Source organism: Budorcas taxicolor, chromosome 14, assembly GCF_023091745.1.
Source record: "Budorcas taxicolor isolate Tak-1 chromosome 14, Takin1.1, whole genome shotgun sequence".
Lineage (NCBI taxonomy): Eukaryota > Metazoa > Chordata > Mammalia > Artiodactyla > Bovidae > Budorcas > Budorcas taxicolor.
In genome coordinates, this window is record NC_068923.1 from 42641864 (window position 1) to 42665632 (window position 23769).

General features: G+C 38.8%; 1 protein-coding gene across 1 annotated transcript in view; it reads right to left on the reverse strand.

The window, feature by feature from the left end:
- Positions 1-460: 460 nt before the first annotated feature.
- The window catches only part of LOC128059575 (cytochrome P450 7B1), a 168858-nt gene continuing 145549 nt past the window's right edge, over positions 461-23769 (reverse strand). The window contains exons 3-6 of the mRNA XM_052651995.1: positions 19501-20088; positions 18830-19036; positions 9311-9486; positions 461-748 (exon numbers count right to left, since the gene is read on the reverse strand). Of these exons, the coding sequence (XP_052507955.1) occupies positions 461-748; positions 9311-9486; positions 18830-19036; positions 19501-20088 (1259 nt within the window). The remainder of the gene's footprint in view (positions 749-9310; positions 9487-18829; positions 19037-19500; positions 20089-23769) is intronic.

Here is a 23769-nt window from a genome sequence, read left to right on the forward strand (position 1 = left end):
ATCCAGTGTATCTCATGGAAATTTAATTTCCTTCTTCTCTGAGAACTTGAAATTTGTTAGACTGTGTCCATTTACAGCATAAATTTCCATTAGTACATAAAGTATATTTTTACATATTATAGAAGAATTTGTGACTTAACAAAATCCCACAGTGTCAGATCTATTACTGTAAAGGCACATTTACCATGACATTTGCAAATCACAATATGTAGAAACTTAAAAAAAGCTACTTTAAATTTATCATTATGTTGATTTTGATGTCCATTTTCATGCTACCATCTTTTTTTTTTTTTTAATGATGGGTTTTGTGATCAAGTACAGATGGGACTGATCTCAGATCAAATAGAAATTGGCATCTTTAAAACAAACAAAGCAATTACACTTGAAATTAAAAACAAATAGATGAACTGAGGACATTTAGGTTAGTTTTCTAGATAGATTTCTCTCCTTTCCTTTTAGCTTACGATTTTATTTTGTATCTAAATAAAACATCAGAGTCTGGGTAAGGAATACCAAACAAAAAGCGGCTATAGTTTAGTTCTAAGGGCTTATTATCAATTATTTCTAAATCAAAGTAACTTAAAAGCACAACCAACAATTGCTTTATTTCAACCATGGCCAAAAATCGGCCTGGACATTTGCTGACTCCCAATCCAAATGGCAAGTGGTAATACTTCAGCTTTTTCCCTCTTTTAAAAAAGGTGGTTTTCTTCTTACCATTTTCTGTAAAACGATCAAATCTAAACTCCTGTAAAGAAGAAAACAGCATGTTAAAACAAAAAATTTCCATGAAAAAGTCTGAGTTCAGTTCACAAGGATGCTAGCTCTCCTTGCCCATCTTAAAAGGTTTCTTTTAATCTAGCAAACACCAGGAAATAAAACTTAACTAAGTGCAAATTAGGTATGAACATTCAAAAATCTCCAATGTTATTAGACATTTACTCCTCTCATATCAAACAGAAATCCAGACTCTTCTGTAGGACTTTTCTTCACGTTTTTTTCCTATGCTAAGTATGAAAGTGAAAGTGAAGTGAAAGTGAAGTCACTCAGTTGTGTCCAACTCTGCAATCCCATGGACTGTAGCCCACCAGGCTCCTCCCTCCATGGGATTCTCCAGGCAAGAGTACTGGAGTGGGTTGCCATTTCCTTCTCCAGGGGATCTTCCCGACACAGGGATAGAGGCAGTATTTCTGTTTTTGTTCTCTAAGATGGGTCTTGACTTAACGACACCTGAAATACCGAGGCTGGGGGAAAGTGAAGGGCAAGGCCTCCACGGTTACCAGGGAATAGTGAATTCCACTGACCAAAGAGGCTGCTACAGATGGACAAGTAGGATGAGTTTAGGATTCAGTGCTTATGTTTGGATGAAACAGATATGAAATAATAAGATTCACATTAAGCACTAGAAAAGAAGAGCACTAAGATTCAAAGTCTGTCTGGATTGCTTTTTGTGTTTTATTGACTTTCTTCTATGACAGTTCTCTTTAGAATGAGTGTTCTTTGGGTTAACTCTCTTGGTTTCTGATATGTTTTCATAAATAAGTTATATTATTTGTTACAGAAAATTATGGGACTGGTTTATGGAAAGTGTTTGGTCCGCCATCTTAATTTATTCTCAGTTGAGTTTCTGAGAGGACACTGAGCGACCTTATTTCAGCCCATGGTAAATTAAACCATTGATTAGATTAACGCACGTGGCATGCATGACAAACTACTAAGTCTATCCTGTATGCCGTGCTCATTAGCATTAGACCTGCTCAGCACACAACTTTGCCATGAACTATGAAGCCAGAGGCAAAGAAGCAGGTCACACTGAAGACATTCAGATTATAGCTAAAACCCCACAGTACACAGATAGATTCTGAATCTATCACAAATGATCTAATTTTCTCGCTCAATGCCAATATTCATGTTGGTGAAACCATTTCCTTTAAAAGTATTGGTTTTACCCTCATTTACCTGGGATACTGATTTTGATAACTAATTAAGCTTTTAAAACATGTCTTGGGTAGTTCTATTCCACCGCTGCCCCCTAAACTTGCAAGCTGATGAGATCATAATGGGAAAATTAATCTGCATCAGAATGCAAGTATATTTTGCCATAGATAGTTCTGGGATGTATCTGAATAGGATCTACCAGTGCTAACCTATAAATACCTGTCCATCCTTGTAGCATGGATAAGGACATTCTCTTTGGACATCGACTTTGTTACTAGAGATGGAATTACAACTTGGCACTGTATCTCAGGAAATCTTTTTTCGTTACTGGAGCCCAGGCCTGCCTGCCTGAGTTCAATACTGCTGCTTCCTCTTTCTCACTGACCAATCTAAGATCATGCTCTTCTCAAGAGTTCTTTGCCTAGGCCAAACCAGTGGATATCACTTTTACATTTGAAAAGCTCTCACTGCAGTCAGTCTCATAGTTTAAGTCAATATACAGAAGGAAAATTTAGCTTGAGTTACAACTTCATAGTATGCTGATATCATAAATAAGCCAGACACTGTTATGGCATTTTGATTTTCTTTTGTATACATGGATATAAAGCTGAGAAGCCACAGTGACCAAAAAAACATGCCTAAATCCTCCTTCTCCCCTGCTGCCTTCAGTGAGTGCACATGCAACTCCCTCAGACTTCTAGTCAATCAGTAATATCACTTGTCCAATTTTCCATCAGCTCCCAGTCAATTTCCTCACAATAAATATCACAGAAATTCCTAATTAATTGTTTATATTATGGACCAAGAAAGGAAAAGACCAATTTCTTTTGTTCTGTGGCTACCATCAATCTCAAAGGCAATATGGAAACACATAGCAATTATTTTTTTTGATGTGGACCATTTTCAAAACCTTTATTGAATTTGTTACAATACTGCTTCTGTTTTATGGGTTTTTTTGGCCATGAGGCATGTGGGATTTTAGCTCTATAACTAGGGATTGAACATGCACCCCTTGCATTAGAAGGTGAAGTCTTAACCACTGGACTGCCAGGGAAGTCCCCATAAACAGCTTTTTGTGTTAAAATTTCTTTTCAGTCTGTTTTCCATTGCCAGGACATGGAGAACCTGAGCAGGTTCCATGTTATTAGGAAGCGCTTGTGACAGCTGCTAGAAATATAGTCTGTTTCTTTTTTAATAAAAGAAGGGGTGTAATAGTCACACTTCAGAGATTCTGAGGTCACAGTGACATAGAATGAAAAGTCAGGAAGCTTGAGATGCCTTGATCTTTGATCAGGAACACAATGAAAACAGGATCCATCACGTGGCAGTACACTACCATAACAGGTCAGTGCTACACAATTAAGGGCCCATTAAATGCAGTATTATTCAATGGATGAGAAGAGAGAAATCCTGAGAGACAAGCCTTAGGCACCGAGACTCCCCATGGCTCCTCTGCTGACTGTCTACCCCACGGGTTGCTCCCCATCATCATTCTTCTGTGTGAGACCTATTGAGGCCCCATCATGGTGATCATATTGCTCTGGCCTCTGACTGATTCAGCACAGGGTGTGTGAACCAATCTCTCAGGGCTACAGGTGAAGAGTCTGTGGGGCCATCTGGGAGAACATCCCTTCTCATGAAGGAGGAAAAACACGATGAAGCGGTTCACCACTCTTCCTACTCTGGATCTGGTTACATGAGAATAAGATCCCTGCAAGGCTGCAGCTGTTCTGTCACCAGGCTGAAGACGAAGCTAACTCACAGGAGATGGCAGAGCCAAGAACTCCCAAGAGATGAGACTCGTCACACTGTCTTATTTATCTCCATATTTTCAAAGTCCCCACCAGAGCGCTATGCACATAGTGAGGTTCTCTGTATGTTTGTTGAATTAATGAATAAATACATGACAATAAAGCATATTTTAAAAGCAATCTTCAAGCTTTTGCAGAAAACAGAGATATTGAATGAGTAAATAAAGATGGGGAGAATGAAGAGTAGATGAATATTCAAATAGAAAATGTTTACAAATAGAAAGTGGTATACTATTTAGCGCTAGAAATAAAGATTGGGTAGACGATACAATTTCCTGGATAGAGAAGAATTTTGGGTCTGAGTGACTGAGGAACACTGCACAACACCCTAATCTGAGTTCTCCAAATATTATGTTTAGTTCAAGTCAACAGCTTTTTTTTTTTTTTTTTTTTAAAGCATTTCCAGCATGTGAAGGAAGCACTAAAGTCTAAAAAGGCATAGAGACTTCCCTGGTGGTCAATAGTGGTTAAGACTCCATGCCTCTAATGCAGGGGTGTGGGTTTGATCCTTGGTTGGAGAACTAAGACCCCACATGCTGTGTGGTGTGGCCAAGAAAATCTTTTTAAAAAGTAAAAGACATAAAACAGAGTCTTGTTGGAGTAGTTATAGGTGTTCATATCCATATGATCAGCTCTTGTATTCACTCAATTCATCATGTTGGGTTTAGGAATCTGGATTAGATAAAAGATATGACTTTCTAGAAATAAAAACTGTCACTATTTTGAATGTATGACTAAGAGGCTGCACACTTGCCCTGGTTTATAGCCAGACCTCCTGGGAGCAAGATGACTAAGTACAGAGATTTCTTTTTTTATCTCCGTGACCTGGATTCCAATCAGTGGTGAGCTGTGGCCAGTTTGTACCAGCAAGAGAGTACATACACATCTCTTCCCCACACTGTGTTCAGGGTCTTCACGTTGGTAGCAGGAAATCAGTGAAGATGAGAGCATTTACACCATGACAATTGACAAAATCAGGGTTTTGCAGAGTGTTGGTTTGCCAGCACATTGCTGGTTCCAACATGGTAGGAATGCAAACTCCAGTTCACTAGAGGACCAGAAATCCTCTCAACATGGAGCACGTGGTTATGAGAACACAGCCACATCATAAGGACAAATCCCTAAATAATAAGCTCTTAGGACAGGGACCTTTGTTATATCTATATCACCCACTATGCCCATCAATGTGCTTTCTGGATAGTAGATGCTCAATACAGGTTTGTTTTGTTGAAATGTACTAATGGCACAATCTCTATTTCAGTTTGAGAGACACAAAATCATTGAGACTGTTTCCACATTTGTCATGATCTGTGCATTTTAATAACAGTGACAATAATCCAAAGAATATTGATGAAACAATTTTTACAGTAATTTAGAATTTTTTTAAGGGCTTTCAAACTCATTTATCATTTTTTAATCTCTTTGCCTCTGAGAAGTAGACTGGGAAGGCTTGTATGACATTAACTCAGAACTCTGGAGTTGGTAGGGGGATACTCCAGTGGCTTTGTAATTACTTTGTTTCACTGTGTCCTTCTTTAGAGGCTATTTGGTTATAGAAATGCATCACCATCTAAAATGTTGGCCATTTCTTCCTATGGGCCTGCTTCCCTTTATACCTTAGCACCTCCACAGAGAAACCAACCAATACATTTGGTCTTCTCCACAGCTCTACTTTTGGATGCTTCATTTTGCCAGAAAAGTAATTATCACCAGTTACTAATTACTTGAAAGCCAGTGGCTAGAATTCTGGTTGACAATTGACATAAATTTGAGGAAGCTTCCAGAAAATTTTAAAGGTACCCATTTAAAAAGGTACCAATCCCGAGTTAATTAAGAGATCATCCAGACTTTCTTGGGTGGCATGTAGATGGATAAAGAAGGAAGAAGAAAGAACTGGGAAGGGTGGTTTCCTTTGTTCTCTCCCACTGTTTTAAATTTCACTTGCCAATCTGTTTTCCCACATCAGCATGTGCCACCTGACAGGCTAACATCACAATAAGCTAAGGAACCCACATTTAGGAAAAAATAATTCTCAGTACAGGTTACATGCTGGTAGCTTATAGGCCCAATTAGGTCTCCAAACATTTTCTGTTTAGCGCACATTGTGTTTAGACTTAATTTTTCCAAACATTTAAAAATTCTAACTTTCACCCAAAAGTCTGTTTTTGAAGTTTAAAAAACTAATAATAAAAATGACTTGGGTACATCAGGTCTATGTGCTTATAAGAACTGAGGATTGCAGCCAAATGATCTCACATGCCTCTTGGGTGGTCCTTTACCAGAGTTTTTACCACTCCCAATGGTATTGCAATATTTACACACAAGCCGCCCTATCTATTGGATCTAATTAGGCCCAGGATGCATTTGAGTGTGCGTTCTCTGCAGTGATTTAACATTTTAACTGAAGTATAATTTCACTTTCAGAACACTCACCCATCTCAGCACTTCTTATTTGCTTCCTTCTATGGGTACCCTCCTGCATGCCAGGCACTGAGAAATCAGAGAAGGTTGAGGACAGGGTCTCTCTGCTCTAAGAACTTACAGGATACGGGCACATGAGCAAACAAGTCACTGCAAGATACTGTGGGGTGTGCCCCCTCACACAGGCTACACAGGCCAGAATGAGCAGTGGCAGATTCTCTGAGGAATGATGTGGAAATCAGGGACATTGTCAAAGATGATGAATAATAGTCTTGTGAAGTCAACTGGAGTCTCTCGGTAGACAAGTCAAGAGGGACATTCAACAATAGAGAGATGTGTGAGGAAAGAGGTGGCCTACTTGTAGAATATTCCAGGGTCTCTTGGGCTTGAACATCCTGAAACCATGCCTCACTGGTTAGGAGGAACCCATCTTCTGCTGAGGATTCTCAGTCTCCATGTTCTCCAAGAATAACTATACTTTTATCTGGAGTTCGTCTTCTCCATGATTTTGGCCTAACAGCTAGTGGTTGTTTTCTGTATCTAAGGAAGGCCAGGTCTTCCTATATCTGTGGGTACCAATCAGGCAGTGAGGAATATGAGCCTCTGATAAGCTCCTGGGACAATGCTGTCAGTGACAAATAACCAAGGACAGAACCTTCCAGAATTTTCTTCTTTTTACTCTTGGCACATGATGGTTTGGGGATGGGCATCTGTTCTATGAACATCAACAGCATCTACTTTTTGCTATCCTAAGTTATTAAGCACAATAGAAATCAACCCACGAGCCTGAGAGGAGTGAGTGCTCAGTAAATGTTTATAGAATGAATGATTATGTAAGACTTTGCCAAACATATAAAATTGGTTCTGCCCCATACTGTTTTTTTTTCTGTGCCAGTAGCTATCACATTTCACCATTCCACAACTAATTTCAAGGGAACAATAACACAACAAAACTTACCTAGCTGATTTTAACATTAGTCAGGCATAACTGACTAAGGTTAAGTCTGGTAAATAGTACAGAATGCTCATCAAGTCAAGTTAGAGCTGTCCTAATGATGCTAACTTTGGGTTCACAGTACTGCAATTTTGTTCTTCCCACCAATTTAGTATGAGGCAAATGGTTTTTCCTGTGGTCATGTATGGATGTGAGAGTTGGACTGTGAAGAAGGCTGAGCACCGAAGAATTGATGCTTTTGAACTGTGGTGTTGGAGAAGACTCCTGAGAGTCCCTTGGACTGCAAGGACATCCAACCAGTCCATTCTGAAGGAGATCAGCCCTGGGATTTCTTTGGAAGGAATGATGCTAAAGCTGAAGCTCCAGTACTTTGGCCACCTCATGCGAAGAGTTGACTCACAGGAAAAGACTCTGATGCTGGGAGGGATTGGGGGCAGGAGGAGAAGGGGAGACAGAGGATGAGATGGCTGGGTGGCATCACTGACTCGATGGACGTGAGTCTGAGTGAACTCCAGGCGTTGGTGATGGACAGGAAGACCTGGCGTGCTGCAATTCATGGGGTCGCAAAGAGTCGGACACAACTGAGCGACTGAACTGAACTGAACTGAAACCCTTCTGACTACTATTTATTATGTATAGTTTGGGGATTGCTATTTAGCATTGTACAGAAAAAATATAATTGAGCACACTTCCAATGTTTACCTTTGATACTGGGTTGACCAAAAATTTTGTTTGGGTTTTTCCATAAGATGTTTAACTTCCTAAAAGTCTAACCCATGAGTCTAATTCATTGGGGTAAGGCTGGGGATACAGACGAGGAGGAGCCCAGAGATTCTTAATGACAGTTGTGGTTGGGTAAACATTTATTATTTGTTGATGACTTGAATGTTGATTTTACTGTCATGACATGAATGGTAAATTTAATGACAGTGGAATAATCATAAAATAAAAATACAAAGTGGAAATTAAATTAAAAATTGTAGATAGAAATGAAACTATTTTCAAATTTTAAAGTATTTTTCAAAGATTAGCTATTTACTTGCTTTATTTATTGGACACCTAACTATGTGTGGAAATTTTTTTTTATATTTACAAATATAGAGATGAAGCTTGTTGTCTGCACAATGTTCATTCACTCACTAATACCCAACTTCTGATTTGCCATCATTAGTTAAGTAAGACCTCTTCTGAAACACACAGAAACTATACGTATATTCTCCCCTCACTTAGGAAATTTTGTCTTTGCTGATTAAATAAATGCAAACTATCTCATTACATTTGAAGTCTGTCCCTTTCTAATTAATTTCCAAAATACAACCAGATTTTAAACCAGCCTGGCTGTCAAACACCTTAGAAACTGGGTTTAGAAATGGTTCAGCTCTAAACTGCTCAGAAAGCACATGGAAGTTTCTCTTTGAAACATGGCATTTAACATATAAAAACCACTGCAGCAACAACCTGACTCCCTGAGAAGCACAGGCAGAAGATGACTGCTTGCAATTTGCATGCAGGTGGTGAACCTCTGAAGTGGTATTAAGGGATGAGCCAGGGTGGATTAATTTCCAGTCTTTGATATTCATTAACTCCAGCTTCAGAAAAAAATACAAGAAGATGACACAATTACCCTCAGAGCTTCACCCGTGAGCAGCAGCTTTACAATCTCAAGTTCACAGTGCCATCCTAATTGATCAAGAGGGGCACATGCCTTTAGTAAGAGGTGAAAAAGTAGAGAGCTTAACTGTAGCAGTGATGGTATCGGACTCTGGGACAGCCAAGCCCACACTGGAAACACTTAGCAGAACAGTCTACCAATGTTTATTCTCTAAGTGACCTGTCAATAGCTAGCCCTCCAGGGTTTTGTAACACATCTCTGCCATGCAAGACTTAATTTTGGCCTAAAGTGAATAGTGTCCATCATGGTATCAATGTTCATTTCACTTGATGAAACTAGAGTTTAGTCTCATCTCTGTATTTTTATTTATAGATCACAAAACCTTTGAAAGAGAGGTCCTTAAGAGAACCTCTCAGTAAATAGGATGATGTTTCCATTGGAAGGAAAAACTGGAGTGATTAAGCTCTCTCAAATTCTTTCTGGAACAAGGTGGCAAAAGAAAGAGAGACCATGAGGGAAGGAATGTGCTTGCAGCATCTAAGAGGGAGCGATGCTGGCTGGATGTTTACTTACTTCTGGAGCTTCAAAGATTTCAGGGTCGTGGTGTAAGATGGGAGGAAAGATGACGACAAAGTCTCCCTTTCGCAGACAGCAGTCCTGGCTCTCTAAATGAAGTGTCAAGTCCTCTTGAACGAAACGAAAGATGCCAGAAAAGGAGCAGAGTCGCAAAACCTCAAGAATGGTACTTTCTGAAAGAAACAAGCAAGCATCATTTTTATTAAAATAAGACTGCTCTTGAAAAGTACTCTCATTTAACCATCAAAGCTCATTACCAATAACTTCAATTGACAGGGAAATCCTTTCCCAATCAGATCCATTGAGCAGCAAGAGGAAGCCAGTGCAGGCTCTGGATGGGAGAGGAGGAGGGGAGGGGTGAGACTGTGGGGCATTTCACAGGCAAGTCACAACTCTGCTGTACTGGGACAGAAAGTCATTAATTAGGACTTTTTGTAGGAAAGATTGATCTGCAAGACAGGAAAGCTGTGTTGGGGTACACACTTTGGAAATTAAAATCGTATCCCAGTTAAAGTACACCCCTGGTGAGTTATTTCACCAACCTTCTGAAGAACAGCGATGCCTTCAAAGCCAGGCTTAGGCATTTAATATCCACTTAGGCAGTTAATAGTAAAATAATTGTAGTAGTGCTTTCTGAGACAGCTTAACACTTAATTTCTTTTATGCTAGCTGTAAATAAAATGTGAGTCAGCATTTGCTGGAAAATTTTCAAAGGGAAAATACTTTGAGAGTATTCAGAAGAAAACCAGATTTCTCCGTGGCATCCAGGGAAAATAATAGCCACCATCATAACCTGGAAGATTCCAGAAGCTGTATGTCCTTGCTTTCCCAGTGGCCTTCACCTTTTGCTCCTAGCACGACAGATTTTATGGCTAATTTCCGGCAATTTATCCTGGCAGTTTGAGGAGGAATTCCTTTGGGAATAATATGCATAATTTGCATAAATCATTCTGATAGCATGCACATCAGCATGTAGCTGCTGTCTAGGTCTGCATCTCTGCCTTCATAATCAAAACTGACTATGTTTTCACCAGCGCGAATGGGTCCTAGAATAAAAAGCTTGATTCTTTCTAATCAGCAATGTGAAAGAAGAGCTCCAAATTGAGCGTTTCTCCCTCCTCCACATGGTAACAAATGGTTGTGTTTATGGCTTGCCGTTGAGAATCACACACACACACACACAGAGCCCAGTTTCTTAGTGTTCAGTAAAGCTCTGAAATGTAGAATGACTAATTATTAGATGATAGAAGCAGGCCACTCAGGGAGGGCTTGCATCAGCCAAACAAATAAAAATAAATGCTATTTCCCGAAAATTGAAATCTATGCACAGCTTGCATGGGGATATCTAACAGCTTTCGGGACCTTCTCCCAGGAGGTTTTTCCCTAAGCATGCATTTGTCTAAAGAAATGAGGCTGCGGTCAGCTCTGTGTGGCCAGTGTGGTGATTCGATGTGACGCACAGTGAGACTGTGCATATTCTTTTAGACTGCCTTCGTTATTATAATCAGGCAGAGTCAAATCGCTTTGTTGGTGATGAGGCCAGAAAAGAACTTTGGTTTTGGAACGGGGACTCTACTGCAGATAGCCACAAGGCACCTGACACGACGGATTTCAGCTGGCAGGACACCAGCGACCAACATTTCCATGGTGCAAAGCAAGGGTCAGCTTCCCATGCGCTGCTGCTGGCTCTTGCTGAATCAACAGCAGCGCAGCATCATTTCAGCTTGTGGTGTGAGATGGTAGCTGACATATGCAGCAGAGCTGGGCACCCACCCGGTCCAGCAAGGGTGCGGGAGGTAGAAACACAAAAGCACGGAAATTGCGGGCTGGCCACTGTGACAGGGCAGGCATCGAACGGTCCGAATAGCATGGTCAAATCCCATTGGCTGACGTGCTCTGGGGGAAGCGTGGCAGCTTGCGGCCACCACAGGATCACAAATGACAATCGGGCAAGCGTATCTTAGGTGGAAGTTAATCACAATAATGGAGCCCAAAGTGTGGCTTAGCGGTTGGATCGCAAATGACAAATCTGTTTTACCTTCCAGTACCAGTTATGTGCATGAGCTGAGGCTGGCTCTGGGTCTGCGCAGTCATGCGATCATCATCAGAGGACACAAGTCATGAACGTTATTATCCTCAGAGGAGAGGGGGGCTTCCATGGCTCTGCGTCATAAGGTACAGACACAAAAGCCATAGCCTTGCTACCGGCCCCAGGAAGAACACGGGCAGGGCTATACGTTGAGAATGACAACTGCACAATTAAAAAAAAAAATTGCAGCCTCGACTTGTAGTTGTCATAGTTGAGCAGACACCAGCCAGTGCCACTGACAGACCAGCTGGGCCTTGGGAGGCCGTCCATGCCGCACCAGGAGGTAGAGTAAATTATCCTACACGCCAGAGCAACATCTGTTTCTGTGCTAGTGCCGAACAAACAAGGCAATTGAAAACATACCAAGGGATAACCAAGCAACAGATGAACATGACCCTCATTTTTTCCCCCTTCTCACACTCGAGGTGCTAAACTTCATTGTGCAAGCACTCCATGAAAGAGGGGCCAGGTTGGTTTGAGAAGGTGTTGTCAGAGAGAGTTTACATATTGCCAAAATGGAAAGAAAAACCTGATAGTATTGTTATTCTTAGAATCTTCCTTCCCCCCTTCTATCTTCATTTCTTTTATACCAAAGCTAGCACTCAGTTCTCAATTCGCTCTAGAATTAAAAGAAAAAAAAAAAACTTTCCATACACTTATAAATATTCAGTCTTTAAACCTAATTTGCTATACTTAGTTCACATGCCTTCAAGCATTTGTCTTCCAATTTCCACTGAATAAATGCGTACTAATGAGAACTAGAGCAAGCTGCTGAGGCAAAGCTGGGTGACTTGGGTCTGGCCTGCCACCAGCTTGTGATAGGCGGGCAAATTGAGTTAAAATGAAAAGTCTTGTCAGCTGAAATTCAACATGGTAGCCAAACAGCAAGCTGTCAATCATTCCAGCCAAAACAAGGGACTGCAGGTAATAAAAGGTCATTGTGATCATTAGTGCACTTGGCTTTCATAGGCAAGTTAATTTTAATTAAATGTGATCTCTATCTGTAAATGTTTTATAAAACTTATTGTGCATAATGGGTTGTTAATTTATACTTACATTTAGCAGGTAATAGGACCCTCTACTTACTAAATGCACTGTAGAGAAATGGCTATCAAGAATGCAAATATTTGGAGGATCATTTATACCAGCCACTGCAAGGTGCCAACAATTGCAATTGTGAATACAATAAGGCTGCTGATGTTTTATGAAGAACTGAATTTTACTGACCAGTATCCCCAGGAAATTAGACTGCAGAATTTCCACAATGAACTTATAATTCTGAGCCTGCCCTGTCTCCTTCACTTGACTAGGAGAGATTTGTTTCTATTTGTAGGATGTAAAAATATTCTGATTAAGTATCTTTTCTAAGCAAAGAGCTGAGGAGTATGTTGAGCTAAGAAGCATCACAATGTGACTGGGAAAGAAAATGGTAAAGAAAAGGAAATGCAGGTAGAAAAAGATATATACACATTCTCTTCTGCCCTCAGATCTCAATTCTGGCTGTAATAATTGACAGATGATTCTCATTTGCAGATTTAAAGCGCTGAAGCCGCTTATGACAATCAATAATGCATGTTACAATGCAAACACAAACAAGCACATCCAAGTTTCTGCCTCACACTTAGGCCATGTCTGGATGTGTGGAATGAATGTACTGTGACATGGCCAGGCTGTTAATTTGGGTCATCTTAATGATTGGTGCAGACTGTCACACCATCTGATTAGCCATGGTGATCGGTGGATAGCAATGATGGCTGGAGTGAAATAACAGCCAGCCTCTGCTGAAATGGGCTGGGATGGTCTTTAAAAAGAAGGTAGACAGGAAAGGGGATGGGGGGCTCTGCAGATAGTGTTCTAGAAGACTGAGAAATGGAGTGAGGCTACAGTTTTATGTAACTGCCTTTAAGACAGGTGAGAAGCTATTGAATAAATAAGACACTATCATCATCAGATAATCTGAAGCCAAATAACTACTTTTTGGCTCAACAATTGTATATTTTAAGTAAAGTTAAAAATAAATCTGAATCAGTACGCATGCCTACTTTCACTCTGCACTGCAGACACAGCTTTTGGTTCACTGCTAAAACACAGAAATGTAAATTCAACATTCATAGAGTCAATAAATAGACTATCGAGGTCTTTCTCTGCTCAGGACACTGGGCCACTGCTGTTGGTGGAAAAGAGAACAGAGATTATGGATGTTCCCCAGGGTCCTACCGAAGATACTGTTAAATTTCTGATTGGATAACTCCAATGATGGTATTCCGAAAGTCCATTTAGTTAGCAAGTTATTTTCCGTATTGGCTGACATTTTCCTCCCTTTAGAACACACAAAGGCAAAAAATTTTGAATCTCTCTTATATATAACAGCCCTTTAAAAATATTTAAAGATTTGTTTATGTTAAAGATTTGACATGTTAATGATCATGTCATTTTTTAATTGTATGTCAGAGATGATAACAGCCTTTAATCTTTAAGTCAATTAGTTAACGTGCCTCTTAAAATGTGGCAGAGCTGGGTGTGGTATTTCAGCTGGGAAAGTAGACAGGAATTACTTTGTCTGCCCTAGATACCACACTTCTATTAATATTTTGTTGGATGCATACGAACAACAGGTTTTTGAAGTAATATCACCATGGACTTGTGTTAAGCTTTCTGATGTCCCAGAAGTATCGACTCTGACGGCTTGCTTACAATCACCTGAGGTGGTTTAAAAAAAAACCACTCTATCTCAGGCCAATGGCGTCAGAACCACTGCATTAGGAAAACCTTTACATTCATGGTTTTGAACCTTAGTTGCACATTTGAGTCCCCTTGAGAGCTTGTAAAGCCATCAGCCTGTACTCTCACCATTGAAATCAGAACCTTTGAGGGTGGGACCAGATGTGAGTATTTTTTTAAGCTCTGCAGATGATTCCAAAAGCAGAAGCACATGGGATCTTAGTTCCCCAACCAGGGATCAAACCCATACCCCTGTCTTCAAAGCATGGAGTGTTAACCACTGGACCACCAGGAAAGTTCCTGAGAACAATGACTCTGAACCTAAACCCTCCTCTGCCGGGCCACTCATCTCTTTCCTTATCCTATTCTTACGCAGTTGATGTTTGGACCTATGTACAATAATCTGCATTCTCTTTATATTTCCCTTTCAATCCTTTCAACACCTGTTTCCACCATTCATTATATTATCTAGCCCTCTTTACTTTGTGCTGAGTTGAAAACTTGATAAACATCTAAACCAGTGTTTTTCACTTTTTAACCACTGTCTCCTTCTGTTACTTACAAAATTACCATCACTTATTTCTGGTGTACACCTTGTGGGAGATGCCTCTCTCCCCTCCACCAGTTGGAAATTTCTAACATGAAGTAGAATATGTACCTCCTGTATAGCCCCACTGGAAGAGAGGATTTTGTTAAACTTTACTATTGCTGTTTAAATTATAGACACTATTAATTCTTAAAATACACTATTTTTTAAAATAATGAATAAGCTTTTTCAAAATAACACCCACAGTTATGACAAACATAATACATCACTGCTGCCGCTAAGTCGCTTCAGTCGTGTCCGACTCTGTGCAACCCCATAGACAGCAGCCCACCAGGCTCCCCAGTCCCTGGGATTCTCCAGGCAAGAACACTGGAGTGGGTTGCCATTTCCTTCTCCAATGCATGAAAGTGAAAAGTGAAAGTGAAGTCACTCGCTTTCGTGTCCGACCCTCAGCGACCCCATGGCCTTCAGCCTTCCAGGCTCCTCCGTCCTTGGGATTTTCCAGGCAAGAGTACTGGAGTGGAGGGCCATTGCCTTCTCGATGTTAATAGTGAGGCAAACTGTGTGTGTGTGAGGTATATGGGTATTGTCTTTGTAACTATTCTGCAAATCTAAAACTATTCTAAAATAAAAAATTATTTTTATTAGAAAAAAAACACAAAATTATAATGTGAACCTCTAACCCCAACCTTACCCTCAAACTCAACTGCATTTGAGAATTCATGATATATATCCCTGTGAAATGGTCAAGGTCTTGGTACATTTCTAGAGCATTTTTCCCTGAGTTGACAATGTTTATGGATTGGCATTGAAATTAGGCAGACCTGACATTAATTTCAGGCTCTGCCACTATCTAGTTGTATGATTTAGATTGGTTAACTAATCTTTCTGCACCTTGTTACCCAACAATTAATGAAGATAATATACTTGAGGATTAGATAAGTTATACTTGAGTTTACTTACATGTATATAAGTAAGTTAATACTTGATGAAGTAAGCTAATAAGTCTGCTACATAATAAAATAATAATTATTAATATTGTCATTCATACTGTCTCATTCTGAAATTAAGAATATAGTTAACTCTATCACCTTCTAGCTCACATTTTCTGGTCTCTTCTACGTGCACATCACAGCTGGCTTTGATGAATCAAGATACAAAGAACTCCTCTCCCCTCTTTGTTTGGACAAATTAAAAAAACAAAAAACAAAAAACTCCTTTGAGGACTTTCCTGGTAGTCCAGTGGTCAAGAATCTGTCTTGCAATGTAGAGGACATGGGTTTGATCCCTGGTTGGGGAACTAAGATCCCACAGGCAAGTAACCCATGCACCACAACTACTGCACACGAGTGCCACAAGGAACAGTCTTGCATGACACAACTAAGACCCTGTGCAGCAAACAACTAAATAAATTAAAATATTTTTTAAAAAACTCCCTTCCCTCTGCATGTTCTACTAATATAAAACTTTTCCTTCCTGGTTTAGACTAAATTAGCATTCCTTTCATCCTTGTGATCCTCTTTCTTACAATAATAAAAATTCAAGATATCTATCTTTAAAGAAATTATATTTAGAATACATAAAACTCTTTTCTTAAGGAGATGAGATGCACATACACTCAGTCCATGAAGTGCACTGTAAATAGTTAATTCTGTAAATCTTGCCTTTCAGCTTATAGTTCATACCCTTCTGATAGAGCTACCCATGATACAGTTATGACTAGATGCAGAGGTCATCTGTTCTGGGACTGTTCATATTAAAGAAATTGCTTCAATCTGCATTAAACTGTCATCTGGAAAAAGAAAAAAAATGGACCCGATTTTCTAGAAGATTCAATTCTAGTAATGAGCAACACTGGCCTCTGCTGGTACCTGAGGCTGTGATGAGCAAAGTCGACCTTCTGGATCGCTGAAGGTGCTGCCTGTACTCAGGTGGATCTCCAGGCATTTGGGGTTGGTGGTGGTCCATTCATTGATGATAAGTGAATGATGAGGTCTCTACTCTAGTGATGGACTTTAGTGGCCCCAGTTATGGCTCTGGAACTTGCCGTTTCTTCTGCTCAAATAAATTTAAACTTGCCTGCTCTAATGTTGTTGTTGTTCAGTCGCTAAGTCATTTCCAACTCTTTGGGATCCCATAGACTACAGACTACCATGCTCCTCTGTTCATGCTGTTTTCCAGGCAAGGATAATGGAGTGGGTTGCCACTTCCTCCTCCAGGGGATCTTCCTGACCCAGGTATCAAACCCATATTTCCTGCATTGGAAGGCGCATTCTTTACCACTGAGTCACCTGGAAAGCCCCCTCAGCTCTAATAGCACAATTTTAAAATAATCTTTTCTTTGAATAGTGAGAAGTTGAGAGTAAAAAGAGAGCTGATGAATTTCAACTAAATTGTACTGGATACAAACACATACTCCTTAAAGTTTATTTGCTTTATTTCCCGGTATATATCATCTGCTTCATAAAATGCAATATAAATTACTTGAATTTATGGGAAATGCAACCTTGATCTTCATACGAACCATAAATCTTCTACCCAGAAAATACTGTAGATCCATGTGAAAGCAACTACCCAGAACTTGATGTAAATTTTGTGCATTTGAAGGAAGGGTGTTAGCCGCTCAGTCAGGTCTGATTCTTTGTGACCCCATGGACTATAGCCGCCAGGCTCCTCTGTCCATGGGATTCTCCAGGCAAGAATACTGGAGTGGGTAGCCATTCCCATTTCCAGGTGGCATTCCCGACCCAAGGATCAAACCCAGGTCTCCTGCATTGCAGGCAAATACTTAACCATCTAAGCTACCAGGGAAGCCCCATTTGTGCATTTGGTCCCCAGTAATTCTGAAAAAGAAAAATATAATAATGTTCATATTTTAATAATGCTGGGGTTATTTTCCTTCTCCAAGCAAATATAAAATTACTTTGATAATGTATGCTAAAAACAGCATGACTGAATAAGCTAGCCAACTGTCACTACAAGGCAAGCTTCCTGCTATTGCCTCTGATGGGCCTTATCCTAACCAGGGGGAACAATCTCTCAAACACTTGGACCAGTCTTTTTAATGTCAACTGATGGTCAACACTGATCAAGACCTGTAGGGCCTCTACTCTCAGAAGTTCCCATCAAAGAACCTGGAACATATTTTTAAAATATGAAAAAAAATGTAGACTAATGCAGGCTAAAATAATTGTTACATTGTCAAAGGAGTGAAACAACAAACATCTTTGTCCAAAGGGACCTGGAATAAAGTGTAAAGAAAGCTACAGGAAGAAAGGTCAATACAGGAAAAAAAAAAAAAAAACCAGAATAATTCACTGATGAGGAATTTAACTTTGGGAATTAAAATTTATTCACATGATGACAGTCATCTTATCAAAACTGGGAAAGGAGAATCCACTGTCATCAAATGCTCATTGTTACTGGCATACAAACCTACACAGATGTTTAAAAGCAACTTAGTCACTTCTGACTTCAAACATATCTGAAAGGGTGACCACACATATCTCATGAATCAGTGACTCTTTTATAAAACATGGACATTTCACATGAAGTAATCTGTAGTTGTAGCCTGCTCTTTTCCCTCCTTCACTCCCTCCTTTTCTTCCTTCATTTTTTTTTTTTCTTCCCCAAGTATGTTTAAATCATGAATTTCCAGGGAAAATCACTTACTAAGTTTTGGAGAATCATACACTGTAAGCTGTATATGACATCCTAATCTCTGCCTAAAAAAGACACCATTTTAGGGAAAAGTAAGTATGTTTTACACAGAAGCTGCCTGTTTGAAATACTTTCTTTTTCAATTCCAAATACCTTTCTTGTTAAGATACTACTGCAGTGTTTGGAAAGCATTAGCACACCAACAGACGCTCAGAATCAAATGACTTAATAGGCATAAACTTTTTTTTTTTTCAAATAATTGCAAAGCTTTGGTTTAGCCTTTTGCATACCTTACATAGTTAATTACCTAGGCCTTAATGTTTACATGCAATGAGAGCATCTACAGCTATAAACTACATAATTTATAATTGATGTAAATGGGTGTTATTATGTCAATTAGGCAGCTGTGTCCTCCACCTCTTGGTAAACAGCTTTGAGTGATAAACTGAGTTTGCAGAGAGGTACCTTCTTTTCTTCATAACAGATAAAAATAAATTACCAAGGTAGACCAGGCTGTCCAATTGTTCTCTGGTGAGGTAGATGGAAAATCCGGGCCCTTTCTTTTGACCTGTTGACTGCAGCAAATGGTCAATTTCGTCACGCAGCACGGCCATAGCTTTCGGGTGCCGTAGAAGGTAATACATTGCCCAGAACATGGTTGGAACAGTGTTTGTCACAGAGGCCCAGAGCAAGCCTAAATGATGTGCTGGGAGAAAATAAGTGAAAAGGAAGATTAATAGCGTTTATTACACTGATTAGATTTGCAGTGTGCTAATTAAAAGATGTTAGGACACAGACCCAGCCAAGGATCAGTGCATGCTAATGAGGACCAATAGGCTTCTGAAGTCTAATTTTCTGCTTAATGAGAATAGTTTAAAATGTAATGTGTGTGTGGTGGGGGAGGGGAGGAGGGAGACGAGATAAGGGGAGTAAATGCAGCTTAGTTATACTCTTTCTCATTATCACCATTAAGTATCTTGCATTACCATCTCAGCAAAAAAAAAAAAAAAAATCAATTATCACAAAGGGTTGTTTCAGAGTAAAACATTTTATCATTAGCCAATTAGAAAGAGCATAAAAATTCTCAAGGTCGCCATTTTGTGTTTTTATTTCAAAGGTCTATTGTAAATTATTTTATTTTAGACAAGTTATCATTCAGAAGTTTCTTACCTCCTATTTCAGTGTCCTTGGGCATATAGTATTTCTCCAGGATATCATTCCTTCTTTGAACAACTTCAGATAGTCCTTGTAACTTAGCTAAGCTTTCTATTGTCAAGTCTTTTATAAGTTTAGTTCGAACAGACTTGAGGTTTCCTAGAAGCTCAATGGGTATGCCTGATGCTAAACGTGTGAATTTTTCATCAAATTTTAAAAAATCATCTTTTAACTCAGTAATAAATGTTTTCTTATCATCAGCAAGAACATTTCCATATATGGTTGTAAATGTCATTTCGAATATCACTGAGTTGCAGAATGGCAACAAATATTCCGTGCTCCAGCTTGTGGTTTTTAAAAGTTGGGGTTCAAAAACTTGTTTCAGATTCTGCATTGTGCTTTCCATCAGTATGTCCAAATGCTTCCCTTGTAAAAATTGATAGGTACTATGAATCTCGTCGATGAGGTCAGAATCTGTTATCATCTTTTTGATAGAAAATACTCTCTTTAAGAATTTATTAGTAAATATTTGAAAGCTTAATTTTTGATTTTTTGCCACTGACGTGTAGTGGAAAGGATCCAGGATAAATGTTATATACTTTCCTAAAAGAAATAAATGAGAATATGAATTCATGTGGCCATACAACAAAAGAAAACAAGATATCTGAAATTTGAGAATATCCTACTCAAAATTAGAAAGACCTTAATAACTCATATCTCAAAAGATGCAAAGTACAATAAAAATCTATTTGATTCAAAATTCCACTACATGTTTCCTTTTAAAATGGAAGATAGTAGGAGAAGCCTAGAAGTTTGAAGTTAAATATTCTGAAATTCTTAATAACTTTCAAAAAGATAGCTTATTCTTCAGATTTTTATTTTAATGAACTACCAAGATATTTAAGTTATCTTTTAAATAGTCTCAACACTCATGACTTAAACACTTCTCATATTTTTCCTCAATAATAGAATCAGAAAACAAACAATTCAAATTGGTAAAGTATATTATCTTAGCTTTGATTAAATACAATTATTTTACCTGAAATGAAGATTTGGTGTGAAGCAAGTACTCACAAATGAACATCTAATTCAACACTAACAAGTCACAAATACCAATGTTTTCATTTTTATAGATGAGAGTATAGCAGGTCAGGGAGATTCACTAACATGGCTAAAGTATCATACTGATCTGTGATCCAAAGAAGATTCCAAAACTAGAACCCATCCATTCAAGCTTTCATGAATTTACTTGACATTTATTGACATCCAGGTACTTGGTTGACTCTCTTTCCTCTTAAGATAGAGATGTAAAGGAACCGCTGCATCATTATGGACAGTAAGAGAGCAGAGGCGGGGACACAACGAAGAGCAGCAGGAAGGGTGGAATCCGCTTCTGTCTGCCTGGAGTAATCAACAAGCGTTCTTTCAGGAGGTGACATTTGGCGTTTTCCATTTATTGGTCCAAAGTTAAGGTGCTGGTTAACAGAACAGATGGCTCCGAGATGGGACCTACAAGTCTTTCAAGTGGTTCTTATAAGAAAGCACACAAAGGAACCTGGCCATCTGATGCAAAAGAGCTGCCTCATTCGAAAAGACCCTGAGGCTGGGAAAGACTGAGGGCAGGAGGAAAAGAGGGTGACAGAGGATAAGATGGTTGGATGGCATCATTGACTCAATGGCTATGAGTCTGAGCAAACTCCGGGAGATAGAAGGACAGGGAAGCCTGGTGTGCTGCAGTCCGTGGGGTCGCAAAGCGCTGGACACGACTAAGTGACTGCACTGCAACACCAGCAGCACCACTAAGGCACAGACTCACTGCGGTCTAGCTCTCAAAACTGGCAGGGACCCTGGAGATTCCTGGGTGCAACCTGCCCCCGCCACCACCCCGGGCATTTACCAGTGAAAGAAAGTCAGGAGAAGCTAAAGGCCAGGATTGTGTTGCCATTTTTTAGTGGCAGAGCCTAGATAAGAAAACAGTCCCCACACTGTGCTTTTCCTGGCACTCTTCTCTTTCCTTCTCACTCAAAGGTTGCTTCAAGACTCTTGCTAATGAGAAGTCATATGCATTCAATCCTCGATATTAGCTTTAATAAGCCTTCCTTTCCAAGAACACACTTGAAATTTAGTTGACCCTACAAACTGTAATGCTTATGTTACTGTCTTCTAGAAAACGATAAATAATTGGACATGAAACTGTCAGATCATCTATGCTCAGCTCTTCACGTCATCATTTCTGTGTTTGTGTGTGTGTGTGAACCTTTCTTAGATAAACAACTCACTTATTATTTCTCATAACTCAAACAGCATCACAGAAATTAAATTCAATTTGGGACAAGTTTTATGACAAAGTTTTGAATAATTTTCCACCTAATCCTAGAAATAGGATAAATTTTTTTGCTTTTCAGTCTTAAGGCATAATTTAAAGTTTTAGTGTACATAAATATACATGTGCTACAACTTTTTCCCTAAAAATAAATTATATGACTTGAATTGTATTCACTCTATTTCCCCTTGATTTAGTTAATAAGGTGAGCCAATTCAGGAATGAGGGTAAAACTCAAGTGACTACTCATTCTGATCAGATCCCAAAGCTATATCTACAAAATAAACTGGATTCCCAACCCCCCAGGAGAGCAAAACCGACTCAACTGGATTTGGGCATATTTTATGACACCTGCTTTACCATAGCAGCTTAATTAAATAAAATTACCAGCATCTGCCTAACAAATAATTGAAAAAAAAGAGTCAATTCTCTTATGTTGCAAAAGATATAATTTCAGGCAAGGCTGTGTATTTTCACAGGTGGTGATTCATACTTTTCTCTTTTCACTAAATGAAAGGATTTTGCTACATACCTTTACAGATTTATTTTAAATTCATCACTAAAATTCAGAGAATGCATAAAAGGCTCAGTTTGTAAAACATAATTTTAGAGAATAGTTGGAATTTTTTGTTACCAATTGTCTGTATTCATCAAAATCTAAGCAGAAGGACAAAACTGTATTCAGTCATGGCAGTAGAAGCCACTAGTCACCGACTTATTGGAGTAGAAGCTTCATGTACTTCAGAGATTTTTATCTATAATTCATCATGAATACACACGTATTCCCTCTCTCTCCCCTTCTCTATCTCACCTTGAGGGTGAGGAAATGGGAAGAAATTATGAGGTTAATATCAAATAAAAACAGTAAAAGCTAAATGTGGAAAACTGTGTCTGATTAGCAACCAAGTATTAATTGATTTTTAATAACTGCTTATTTTTTAATAGGCAGTTGTCACATAGATTCTTTTTTAAAAAAAATTACTGATTAGTTTAATGCAATTTATTTGTAGATAAAATTCTCACTCTTTTCAAGGCTCTTTACACTCCAGGATCTGTATTTTTTTCTCAGTTCTTATTCTGATTTTCTTCAATATCAAGGCATTATGCTTTACTGACTCTCTTATCCAAATAAGATGTGGACTGCTGAGTAAGACATTTTGATTCTCTGGATTTTAATTTTCAAGTGGGTTTGGAAGTACTAATAACACTGGAGATGCTAGCTGGCTTTCCAACTTTTAATCTTCAGTATAAACAATTTAAGCTAAGTTTTCCAAAATTAATATTAATTTAAACCATCTGTCCACCATCTGCTAATGTGAGATGCAAAACCAGAGTTTCTTTGTACTCTTTAATCAGACAGTTAGGAAAACACATATACATTCATAAAATGAATTAAAATTTCTTAACAAAGGAAATTTGAAAAGTTATTCTGAAGGCCATGGATTCTTGGAGCAAAATTAACTTTTGTTCCAGTGTGCTTTTATGTAAGTGAATGCCGAGTGTCAATAGGCAACTCATCTAGTTCACAAAGATCACAAGATAGAAACAATATCGTTTGCCATGTTTTCAAAAGAGAAAGGAAAGCTATCAGCAGTTGATGTAAAATATTGATTTAAAGAATTTCAAAGAATAAATGTCAAAATGAGGCTCACTTCTGCAAAATAATATATATGTGTGTGTGTGTATATATATATATATACAAAATCATCCTTTTGAGCAGTAAATTTGAAATGGGGTCACATTTTTTAATATATTCTTTACCAAACATTTCATTGTCTTCCTTTTTTAGGAACTGGCTCAACATAAACATATTAACTCCATCATTCCTGAATAACCTGCACATGATCTGTTACTAACCTAAGAGCCGTTTCACTTCCTGCAAAATTACTTCTTTTAGGAAGGTGAAGCAACATAATGATAAATATGTCACTAAATGTTAAAAAAAAAGTCATTCACTCTGA